This window comes from Biomphalaria glabrata, chromosome 15, assembly GCF_947242115.1.
Source record: "Biomphalaria glabrata chromosome 15, xgBioGlab47.1, whole genome shotgun sequence".
In the NCBI taxonomy this organism is placed as follows: Eukaryota; Metazoa; Mollusca; class Gastropoda; family Planorbidae; genus Biomphalaria; species Biomphalaria glabrata.
In genome coordinates this window covers 24567961-24581434 of record NC_074725.1, presented here as the reverse complement: position 1 = coordinate 24581434, position 13474 = coordinate 24567961, and the positions used below count along the sequence as shown (strand labels likewise).

Sequence of the window (13474 nt, the reverse complement as noted above, 5' to 3'; positions counted from 1 at the left end):
CAATCGAGACAGGTGCGAGACAGGGGTGCATCTTATCTCCCTTCCTTTTCCTCCTAGACATCGACTACATAATGAGGAGAGCAATGAACCAGACTGCCTTTGGTATTCCATGGCATGAACAACTCCGATTGACGGACTTGGACTTTGCTGATGATGTTGCACTACTCGGGGCTACAAATAAATGCATTCAAGAAATGACGGAGAGCCTAGACAGAGAGGCACCCAAAATTGGCCTCCGCATAAACTTGGATAAAACTAAAATTATGCGAGTGGGATATAAGGCAAAGGGTGTCCTCCGTCAGACTTGGCGAGTCAAAACATGAAGAGCTGGACAAGTTCACGTACCTTGGCAGCATCATAACAAATGTTGGAGATGCTTACCATGATGTAGCGTGCCGAATAGGAAAGTCAGGGAGCATTTTCCAAAGGCTGCAGCCTATTTGGACTAGCCAAGCCATTGGACTCGAGACAAAAATACACCTTCTCAACACAATCGTCATTCCAACTGCTACATTTGCATGTGAGACGTGGAAGTTATCTGTCAAAATTGAGAAAAGACTAAATGTGGCTCAACAGAGATGGCTGAGACGGATTTTGGGAGTCAGTTACACAGATCGGGTCTCAAACAAGGAAATCCTATGCCGAACTGGGAGTCGAACACTTAGTGAGGTTGTGACTGAGCGTCGCATGAGGTTTGCGGGACATGTTCTACGTCAAAATGAATTACGCACACCAAGAGTTGCGATAACATGGAAGCCAAAACGAGGAAAGCGCAAACAGGGACGTCCTCGTATTACTTGGCAACACACCTTCATGGAGGACCTCAGAACAGTGGACACCAGATGGGAGGAGGCTTCAGACATTGCCAGTGACAGATCTTTATGGAGACAGATTGCCGCCCAATGCGCCGAACGGCGCGGGAGGACCTAAGTGCTAAGTAAGAGTTATCCCACAAACTTTGCGAGACTTGCGTGTAGCGAAGTCATACAGTGTATCATGAAAATTTTATTTCCCTACATAGATCACGCTCAATAGCAACAATACCCACATATTTCGATCTATCTAAGAGAATTGTTGAACTAAAGTAATTCTTCATTAGTTTGAGGCGCGAGAAGCTTCTTTCACCAGATTACACAATTACGAATAATGCATAATGCCGTTTTTATTTATCGCCCGTAGGATTGACAAGTACTATATATACTCTGTATTTACCCGTCACTAAATACCATGGCCGGACTTAAACATTGTGGGACTATGCAAAACGGATTTCGCGAGGCCAAGTTTGGGTAGGGAAGCAGATAATAAGTGAAATTTAAGAGTTTGTATTAGAAAATAAATTCGACTATGCATTTATTCATTCTTTACTACGTACAGAACTACTTTACGAGCCTTGCGTTTAGCAAAGTCATACAGTATATCATAAAAATTTTATTTCCTACATAGATCACGCTCAATTGAAAGAATTACCAAATGTTTCAATCTATCTTTGAGAATTGTTGACCTCTAGTAATTCTTCAATAGTTTGAGGCGCGAGAAGCTTCTTTCACCAGATTCCAAAAGTACGGGATAATGCCGTTTTTTTTTTATCGCGCGAAGGATTGGCGTTTTCCATATTGAATGACACCTCAAAATGACATTTTTTGTCTATATATTTCCGTATATTTTAAGGACTTTTTAGTATATTTTGTCGTTTCGGGAGATTTCCAGGAGCTTCTGGTAAATCAACAGGAGGGCGAGGGAAATCTAATTTTAAGTTAAATGATTTTATTTAATAATTTATACACATTGAATTAGCGCGGGTCCTCGGGGCCCGATGCGGTCGCATAGGTTGCAATGGCCGGCCCTGCCAAATAGTGGCGTATGCTACGCCGCCGGTCGACTAGTTTAGACTAAATTCTTATTTTCTTCAATAACAAATGCTGCAACTTCTTAGACGTTAATGATTTACTATTACTTTTTTTTTTGTATCATTATCCTTGCAGGTTAAACAAGCCGTGGATCCAATGTTCCGTGAGGTTTAAATCTCTTGAACCTTTAAATTAAGATCAGCCAAGTGACATCTTAAAGTTGGCTTATTACGTTATTTACAATTTGAAAAAAAACAACAAACAACAACAGCAAATTTAATCAGTCCTTTGAACATCTAACTAGACCTGAGCATCCATGTGACCTTTGAACATCTAACTAGACCTGAGCATCCATGTGACCTTTGAGCATCTAACTAGACCTGAGCATCCATGTGACCTTTGAACATCTAACTAGACCTGAGCATCCATGTGACCTTTGAACATCTAACTAGACCTGAGCATCCATGTGACCTTTGAACATCTAACTAGACCTGAGCATCCATGTGACCTTTGAACATCTAACTAGACCTGACCTTTGACGACAACTGAGGGTGAAGAGTTTGATGCATTTCAAGACTAGCAACATTATGTTGAATTTAATACATTTTCAGGTGGGTTTGGAACTGTAACATATTTATAATGTGTTTTTACTTTTTTGTATACCATAATGAAATACTACATTATCAAAGGCGACTCTAAATATGATTTTGTAAATATAATGTGTAAATAGATTTAAAATCCCACGTATTGGAAGTATCCCATGTATTGGAAGTTGAAAGTTTGAAACCTTTTTTTATTACATAAAAATCATAGTGTATAAAATAATAATAATTATAATAAGAAAGCTAAACCAGCGCAGTGCTAGAAATTAAAATTTAATTCAATTCCATAATAATAATAATAATAAAATGTATAAATTTTGCTCTGCCCCTAAGCTACTAGAAGAGGAACAAAAAGGTTGCATTGAAGAGTATATGGGCTGTAAATTACAGCTAACTATAGATGGTATTATATTGCACCAAACTAATAGACGAAAAAGAAACTTACACATGTGCTACATCGACTACAAAAAATTAGATTCAGTACCGCATGATTGGCTATTGAAAACCCTAGATATTCATAGAATCAACCCAAGAATAAAATAACTATTGAAAATCTGTATGGAAGTCTACACCTTAATCATGATAAACTAGGTTCTGTGCACATAAGAAGGGGTGACATCTTCCTCTGGCTCTGCTGGCTCTGCCTCAGCGATTAACCTACTATCTAAATTACTCCATAGCACTACAAACGGTTTTAGGGTTGACACTAAATGTACAAAATGTGTGACCCACTTATAATATATGGATGATTTAAAGCTAAACCGAGCAAAAGTTGCACGCCTTAATTAAAACGGTAAAACGCTTTAGTGACGATGTCTGTATGTCTTTTGGCTTGGCTAAGTGTGGTATCATAAGCATAAAAAGTGGCAAGGCAGCCCATGGAACTATACTAAAGGAACGACGACTTCAAAACAGGTCTTTGTGCATCCTGTCTGCGCATCCTGCACTGTATTTTTTAAAAAATTATAGAGACAAGGGAGGATTTTACGCTTCGAACGCGCGCGCTTTACCCCTGTTGATTAGAAAATGTTTTTTTTTAGCTCTTTATAAAAGAGAATTAAAAACTTTATTCATTTTCAGACAAGCTGTTATGGTAACTATAAGTTTTTAGAGTAAGAATTATTTTTTTTTTGATCATAAAATCATACCCGATAATCTCTTTCTCTAATAAATTATATCTACCATAAAAGCTTGTCTAAAAATGGATAAATTTTTTATCGATCTGTTTATAAAAAGCTAAAAAACATTTTCCAATCAACACGGGTAAATCGCGCGCGTTCGAGGCGTAAAATCCTTCTTTGTCTCCATCATTTTATTTTGCAGGCATTCAGGATGCGCGAGAACATGCGAAAAGAACCTGTTTTCTATACGGCTTTGTAAAAAAACCTCGAAGTCGTTGTTCCTTTAGTATAGTTCCATGGGCAGCCAACACTAACATTACATTTGAAGGCTTCGGAGAACTGAACTCTTCCTCCCTTTATCAATATCTTGGAATAAACCAGAATGTCACGATAAACCATAAAAAAAATTAAAAGTGGACTTTCTTGGCAAATACAAGCAGAGAGTAAATAAAATTATCAACACAAAACTGTCTGGCGGTAACCTCATCACTGCAATAAATAGCTGGGCCGTCCCAGTGCTCATTTGCACTACCGATGTCATCAAATGGACTGACAACGACCTACATGACATGTCACGCTCACGAGAAAATTACTAACTAAATTTCGATGTTTATACTTCAAGTCCTCCACAATAAGGTTGTACATGCCCATAAAGGATGGATGCCGTGGTTGCAGAACATATTCAAATTATGAAAGATGCAAGTTTTAAAATACGATCAAAACTGCACGCCTCCAGCAATGAACTAGTTTCCTTCCTACGTAAATACGACTATGATGCAACTCCTCTGAACCTAAACAATGCTGATTTTAATGTCGGTTTGGACGACGTAGGGCATGAGATTCGCCAATGGGAAGAAAAAAACACTCCACGGAAAATTCCCGGCTTTATTAGATGGGGCAACATTGACAAGGCTGCTTCCTTAGCATGGCTCAAAGCAGGTCATCTCTACCTTGAAACTGGAAGATTTATTACAGCAATACAAAACAGGACAAAAAATTACGAGAAACATATCCTAAAACTTAACGTCGTCGACAAATGCCGAAAATGTGGAAATGTTGAATCAATTGAACACATAAAGGCAGGATGTTCAGCCCTATCAGAATCTGCCTGCCTAGGTCGCCATAACCAAGTTGCAAAGTTAATGCACCAGCACTTGGCTTTGACACATAATTTGATCGGTAAGGATACGCCTCCTTATTACAAATATTCACCACAAGAGGTTCAAGAGTCTACTGATCATCTGCTGTACTGGGATAGGCCTATTTAGACCAACAAAACGGTAGATTCGCCCTGACCTGCTGCTCATTGATAAAAAAGGAAAAGCCGCTACCATTATTGGCTTCGTCGTACCACTATCTCATAACTTAAGGACAACTGAGTTTAAAAAACAACGAAACTGTGGGAACTTAGGCTTGGAGATTAAGCGTTTATGGAAGCTATCTAAAATAACAATATACCCCATTATTATTATTATTATTATAGCTTTTATATAGCGCTACTTTCATGCTTATAGCATGCTCAGAGCGCTTTGGTCCAATCTCATTTGTGGACCAGTGGGGGAAGGTATCTAGGAGTTGGTTTTCTGTGCTGCGTAAACACAACTCTGCCCGAGTCGGGTGTCGAACCTCGAGCCCCCTTCTAGGTAGCCAAGCTAAGCCAAGTTAAAGCGCACTTGGCCTCTCGACCACGCTTCCCACCATATCAACCGAGGATATAATTACAACTGATCTCACAGATTATCTTCAAGGCCCTTAACATTCCTAGGAAGATTCTCGTTGCCTGTCAGAGGGCGGTACTGTTGCAGACCTGCCACATCACCAAAAATTCCTCAGTGGAAACTGATAAAGGGACTACGATGAATTTTGTTTCCCTTAACCGAAAATCGACCCTGGCAGCGCCAGATAATGAATACTCATTCGACTCTAACATAATAATAATAATAAATAGTAATAATTATAGTTTTATATAGCGCTATTTTCATGCTTATAGCATGCTCAGAGCGCTATGATCCAATCTCATTTGTGGACCAGTGGGAGAAGATTTTCCGTGCTGCCTTTGGGCGTTCAGTAAACACAACTCTGCTCGAGTCGGGTGTCGAACCTCGAGCCCCCTTCATAGGTAGCCAAGCCAAGCCAAGTTCAAGCGTACTTAGCCTCTCAACCACGCTTTATTATCCTTGTGGAAATGTGTCTTACAATTTGTGCATTACAATTAACAAACATTATGCCTATAATGATAATAAAAATGATAAGAATGCAATATTTTACATGGTCGATAATTAATTATGACTGATAACTGTCCCATGTTTGGGTACGTTTTTTTCCAAACCCGAATCATATTTATATCTATATCTTTAAAAATATTTCGGCTAACTGTATTTTAATTTGAATTTTTTTTATGAAATTCTACAAATAGTCCAAAACGTTATATTATATTTTATATTAAAAGCAGATGTGAAACCTTACTTTTAGATGCATGTATATAAACGCTGCTTTGATTTTTAACATGGTTTTTATTGAATCTATTGAAATAGCTAGCATCTTAGTATCAGGATGCCAACCAAATAGTCACTGTTTCACAAATGACGGCATTCTTCAGGCATATGTAAATTTTGTAGAATATGAAATTAATTAAGCAACAATTGAGATATCTGAAGATGATGATGTAATTTCAGAAGATGATTGTAAAAGAAACCCTAGCCAAGAAGTAGGAAATGTTACAATGAATCAGTGGAATGATATAGATTTCAATATTTTAGGAGATAATTTCTTTTTATCATGTGCCAATTTCCCATGAATTGCGCAGAAAATTATCCCGAGGAAAAGGAAAAGCACACCAGTTGTTAAAATAATGGTTCCGATGCTTCCTGTTGAGGATGATTTAGTCACTTATAATGGCAAAAAAATTGTGTTTTTTTGTTATCAACTATTTTCAACGAATTCTATAGAAATGAAATACAAATTAGTTATTTAATACGTGATGGATATAAAATCCGAGATTGGAATAGTAAAAGACGTATGAAAAATAGTCATCAGGATTGGAAAATTGGAAAACAATGACATCCGTGTACTAATACAATGGACAAGGAAGTCGTTGCTATGGTTGATGTAAAGAAGAAAAACAATGGAAGGATATATTGCACAGTTTCTATAAAATCAGAATATTTAACATTTTGTGACCATACTAAGGACGATTTTAATGGAGAACAAAGCTGGTGAGATCTTCTTAATATCTTAAAATGTCTAGAAAGGAGTGAGCTTGAATTTCTGATATGTCGAGCTCAGGAATATAAACAATGCAGCTTCGGTGTAATGAGCCATAAAGGAGTACAGTAAATTTTAAGAACCAACAGAAAAGCTATTTAATACATGTGTATAAAAGTTCCCTGTTCAGACCTTGTGGTCTATAGTGCAGATGATGTAAAGGTCATCTGTTTCTGTGGCCTACGGTTAACAAGGATGTCATGTTGCCAGCACAACGATCAACTGCCTTTATTTTTCCCCAACTAATGTCAGGCACCCATTAGAGCTGGGTGGACTCAGAGGCGCCCAAAGATCCTGAAATTAAAAATCCCAGTCTTCACCAGGATTCGAACATGCAACCCAGGTTTCGGAAGCCAATCGCTTTACCTCTCAACCACCGCTTCTCCAATAGAGCTGGGTGGACTCAGAGGCGCCCAAAGATCCTGAAATTAAAAATCCCAGTCTTCACCAGGATTCGAACATGCAACCCAGGTTTCGGAAGCCAATCGCTTTACCTCTCAACCACCGCTTCTCCAATAGATGTGTATAACATTCACTTAATCTATCTATGTGGTCATTCTTTTTCAGAAAATGCTTCTTGCCTAAGATTTTGGTGCAATGGAATTTTTTTTTCGTTCTAAAATTATTAGAGGTGCAGCTTAAGATCTATTGCCAGATGTCTTTTATTTTACCTATCGTTGCTTTATTTTTTTGTGCGTGGAAGATGTACTAGAAGGTCAAAGATACATAAGAGTAGGCCTACCTTTAAACTATTGATAAAGTGGTGGATAATTAAAATTTTTCTTTACCAAAGTCATAACACGTTCGAAGAGGATGTAGACAACACTTTCATAACGGGCAAATTTATTAAAAATGAAATCTTTCAAGAAATTAACTTATGGTGATTGATACGTTTTCAAGTTTGAAATCCAGAAAAAAACAACAAAAAAACTCTAATTTACTTAAGGTTGCATTGTTGCAAAATTTAACTATAGATAAATTGTAACAACTGAATTTTAAAATTTAATTGACATTTTATAGTTTAACAATCAATTAATGAAGTTAATTATAAAGTATGTGTATTATGGCTAAACAAACAAACACAAAAACACGAAATATTTCTGTTTGTGTGTGTGTGGGGGGGGGGTGCGGTGTGATACCCTGAGTGGACCGCACCGGGTGACACCCACCCTAGTGACGCCACTGATATATATATGTATGTGTCAGCCCAAATTAGAGGTCTGCTGGCAGCCGAAGTTTAATATATTAAACCAATTCTCTTGAAGTAAATTTCAACTCTCCTGTTTTAAAAGTCATGTTTTTGTTGGAATAAGGAACGGGGCGGTATAATGAAAACAAGTATGTATGGCTCCTCTCTCAATTCTATATTTATTACTAATGATTGCATTAGACAAAAGGGAGGGAGGAGCGACTCGATATAAGAATGTAATACATGGCATATAGTTCTTATATTAGGAACAGATTTTTTTAAAAATTGTAGTTTCTCCACGGTCCAACCTATATATAGGCCTATTACCGACCAGCCTCTTATATTTAGCCTACTAATGATTGAATTTGGGATTACAGTGAAGTGCGATATAATGAACAAACGGGATAAAATATCAATAACTAGCTTACATTATTTAGATATTTTAGTTGTAAATATCGACCTATATGATTTTTTCTCAAAAATTTAACCTCCCCTCACCCGAAAGGTTATGGTTGGGTTGATAGATGCAATTTATATATAAATAAATTAGTATACATTATTAAGAGAAGTAAATAAATAATAATAAGTAATGGAGAAAGACGGTCGACAAGTCTTGCCTGGTGCCCCAATGGTCCAACAGACTAAAGAATTGGTAAAGGTAAATAACTTTGTACGAAAATTGTGTGATTTCTTTACAAAAATTTCCCCCCTCCTTGCGTTTGAAGGGTTAGGGTAGGCTAAGAATAGATGCAATTTTTTTTAGTCTAGGCCTACCAACACACCACCGAAAAAAAAAGGGGGTGGGTGGGTCACATAATATAAAAGTTGATTAAGATGTAAAAATTAATATGTATTATTAAGATAAGTAAATACTTTTGTACATAAATGGTGTGATTTCTCTACAAAAATTAGCCCGCCAGTGACGTAAAATACTGCACTTCTCATCAGTGGCGTCACTAGGGTCGGTATCACCCGGTGCGGTAGGCTTAGGGTGTCACCACCTCCTCAACAACAGTCTCCAAACATTTCCCAATATTGTTACACAAATGTAAAATGAGTATCTATTCTATTTTAATTTTGATTGATTATGACATTTTATCCATGGTTACTACATATATTAAAGTTGTACGTTTATTAAATAATAAATAAACTTTATATTAACTGAACATGTTTTTCTTTCTTAGACTTTTACACATTACGGAAACTGTTTAACAACATGCTAACCTTATCACTGGCGGATCCAGAACTTTGGAGTGGGGGGGGGCGATTTTTTTCCAAACCCTAACCCTAACGCCCAGTAAACTCTAACCCTATGCATAAACGTGCGTATAGCATATATATATATATATATATATATATATATATATATATATATATATATATATATATATATTTTTATATATATTCGATATGTGAGAATAAAATAAGACTGTTTCTCAATCTTCGGCAAAAAAAAAAAACAGAAAAAAAAAAAACAGTCATGTTCAGGCCTTTCTCTTGCAAGCTTGGGGGTTTGGGAAAGCGCTGCAAGTTTCCTCAGTGGGTTCGCCCCGACACCCAAAAGCGTTTTCTTGCATTTTTCACTGCAGAAACACATTCTCCTGAAATCTACAGCTCATTATTTATCAGTGGGGTTCGGGGCGATGCCCCGACGCAAAATGAGTTTTCTTGCATTTTTCAAGGCTGAAACACATTCTCCTGACATCTACAGCTTATTATTCATCAGTGAGGTTCGGGGCGAAGCCTCAATGCTAAAAGAGTTTTTTGGTATTCTTCACTGCAGTAACGCATTCTACTGACATACAGCTCATTATTCATTCTATTATAAAGGACCTTTTGAATAATGTGGAAAAATATTCTAATATGAATTTATAGTCCCTTAAATACATTGCAAATACAACCGATTTTTTCTTTGAAAAGATAAGATACCCAACATATTTAGATTAAGGCTTTGAGGATCGCCGCCGAAAAAAAAATCCGATTAATAATATTCAATAAAATGTAAGCATAAATTGTGAGTTATAGTCCTAAATTTATTTAACTAGAAAAATATGAGATAGAGTAAAGGTTGGAAAAAGTCAACTAGGAAAAAATTATCTGGCTTTTGAACTCATCTCAACCGTCACTGTTATATTGAAAAGTTTCGTTTGAATTATAACTTTTCCAAAGCTAAGTCTTTCTTAAAATAGTTATGATAAATTCATGTGAAATTACACAAACTCTGTCTGGAAAGGGGAAGGGCGGTAAAATGAAAACGATTAATCCTCGCTCCTTTTTATAATTTCTGCTAATGATTGCATTTTGCATTAAAGAATAGAGGTTGGGCGACTCGATATAAGAATTTACTTGATAGCATATAAAAATTATATTAGTGACAGATTTTTTAAATTTTGTAATTTCTTACTATAATACAAAAAGAAAAAGTATTGGTTTGTCCGATGGGGGGAAGGTGATTGCATGTATCGCACTTCCACCTGTTTATATTATATAGATATTCGACTAATTGTGTTCACATACTATGATTTCTCCATAAAAGTAGGACCGCCCCACCCCCACTCAAAGAGTTTAGATGTGAAGGGCAGTAGAGGTATTCGATCCTCCCCTTCCAATCGGCCAAAGATGAACGACATAATATAAAGACCGGTTAAAATACCAATAACAAGTTTTAATCATATAGATATTTAATTGATTCTGTTAGCAAGCTGTGATTTCTGCAAATAAATAGGACCGCCCCCCCACTCGAAAGTTTATGGTGGGGGGCGGGGCGGATTGATGCCATCGCCCCCTCCCGACCCTACCAAATCGGCCAAAATACTAGAAGGGGGGGGCGAAATAATCTAAAAATAGGTTGAAATATAAATAATTAGTATATATTATTAACATAAGTAATAAATTCGTATACATATTGTGTGAATTCTATACTAAAATTCGTCCGCCCCCCCCCCCCGGTCGGCCGAGTGGGGGGGGGGGGGGCGATCGCCCCTACCGCCCCCTCCCCCTGGATCCGCCAGTGAACCTTATTCAAAGTTTTACTACCATCTAAAATATTTAAGAATCTAGACCAAAAATTTTTCCCCGCCCCTTAGTCATTTAATTGTCATGCTTTTTTTTTTCAGTGTTTCTGAAATTCAGAAACTCATTTTCTTTGATTTTAGATTTCATCATTTCTCCTAGTAAGAAATCGCAAGTTAACGAAAATAAATTAAGAAGAGGTGGACGGGCCGAATTTGAAGTGTGAGAAACATTCAATGCAAATGAACAGTGCTTCTCAAACTTTTTCCCGTTTTTTTGCTAGACATTTTGTTGTATCGCACCCCCTTAGTCAGCTAGGTACCTAAAAGGGGAAACCGATGAAGGCTCTAACAATGGGTTTCGGAAGGCTTTTAAGAATGTAATGAAAAAGAAAAGATACTTAAAGACATATAATTATGATAAAATTTTCCGTCTTAATTTGTTATAACATTATGTTTAGAATGAAAATGTACGAAGTGAATTCATTAAAAGCTAGTCGAGCCTTTGGTTTCGTAAATGTTGATTTGTAGATAATTTTTGTAAATTCTAAAAAATTTTTTGCTGGAAATAGCATAAGAGAAAAATAAGCCCCCCCCGCCCCCATTTTAAGCGAAAAGATCTAGGGGGAGTGCCGTAAGCTTCGCCAGGTGCCGTCCTGCGTTCTGGGCTTCATAATTCTTTTTTTTCCTGGCGTCAACACAGTGCTTTGTTTCTCGTAGTATGCTGAGATAATGTTAAAAAGAGCATAATATAACAGGCAAAGACGTTTCGATATTGAATTATTTTTTTGCGATCAGAAGGCAATATTCATTCAAATTTTAAAAAGTAAAAGTCGCAAGCCAAGCTAAGTCTAATAAAGAAGGAGTCAACATTGGTCTACATAGTTATACTAGGGATATTCGAGCTACAAATAGCGCACTGTAGTGGGTGTGATGGTCGATCATTTTCTTTTTCAGTAAGAACGTACCCTACAGAGCTTTTATTTTTGTCCCACAAAAGTCGTCAAAATAACGACATACAACAGTTGTGAGAATTTCTGGCCTAAGAAAGACATTTGACTGGGTTCATATTAGGACGTTGAGTAATTTAGGCTACTACAAAATACAATCTTTTAATTTTACCCTTGAAAAATAATTTGAAAGGCTTCTCCTCCTCCACTTTGTCATACCCCCACAGTTTGAGAAACACTGCAGTAAAACATGCAAGCTTTTAATGGGCTTGATCGTCATTTGATCATATTCATGTTTAGCAAAAGGGTTTGTAGCAGACCTGTTCGGTACACGTTAAAATACGTCGATTGTACGATCATACGTCAGTCAGGAGAAATGTATCAGTTCTGACATAAGAAGATAGAAGACTTTAAAATCGCGTTGTTGAAGACGCATTGAAAAGTCTTATAAAAAAAAACAACAATAATTGAATTGATATTGTAGTTTATGGAGAGAAGTTCTAGTTCTAATAAATTTTTTTTTAAATTTTGGCAATAATGCCGTTTTTACTTGATTAATAATAAAATATAAAATAATGTAAATGCAACCAACTTTTTGTCCTTAAAAGAAAGACAACCTTTGCGTCCCATTTTCAACACTTAGCATTTTAGATATTTGTAGGCCTACCAAAAAATAAAGTAAATTAAAATATATAGATCAAAGTATATTTGGATATCTAGCTAATCACTTATTTTTGTCTAAGTTGTCTGTTTTTTCCAAACTACAAATTCTTTTCCACTTGGGTGTCACCCCCTGGTGGGTGTCACCCGGTGCGGACCGCACCCCCCCCCCCCGCACTTTCCAAGTGACGCCACTGCTCCTAATTAATTTTCGGACTCGAAGACAAGTCTAATTTTTAAAAGTAAATATATATATATATATATATATATATATATATATATATATATATATATATATATATATATATGTATATATATATATATATATATCCTATACTCTTAAACGAGCAATTCTTGTATGTATGTATATATATTTATATATATAGTAGATTCTTATATTAGGCACACCGTATTCGGGAACTAGGTCAAATTTTTATTTTATTTTTTTATTTGGTGACGGTTTAACTTACAAAAAAACTGAAAGAGATTCTTATTCTGCAACTAAAGGACAATAAAAATAGCTGTGTTTCTTTGAATTACCACTCATAGTCAAGATTTTATTTTAAAATAAATCAGGTCACTTCATGCTCCTATAATAAACGCAGTTTTTGTGCTTTCTCCTTTAGCGCACATCGAGCACCGTTAAGAAACACCACTATATTATTGCTAATAAATTATATCTGTGTTAATTAAAAATTATTTAGATTGTATTAAAAGAAGTAGATTCACTTCTGCAATATGTATTTATAGTATTTTGTCTCTTTATATATGCCTACCTATATAATCTATGTGTAGAAACAGACAGAAATAAATCTCTATAAATCATAGAT

At 36.2% G+C, this 13474-nt stretch overlaps 1 protein-coding gene across 3 annotated transcripts in view; it reads left to right on the top strand.

The window, feature by feature from the left end:
- The window catches only part of LOC106079153 (chordin-like), a 68128-nt gene that overhangs the window by 21015 nt on the left and 33639 nt on the right, over positions 1–13474 (top strand). For all 3 annotated transcript variants that reach the window (XM_013240292.2, XM_056012529.1, XM_013240293.2), the window contains one exon: positions 1983–2458. In XM_013240292.2, coding sequence (XP_013095746.1) covers positions 2411–2458 — 48 coding nt within the window. In that variant the 5' untranslated portion in view covers positions 1983–2410. The remainder of the gene's footprint in view (positions 1–1982; positions 2459–13474) is intronic.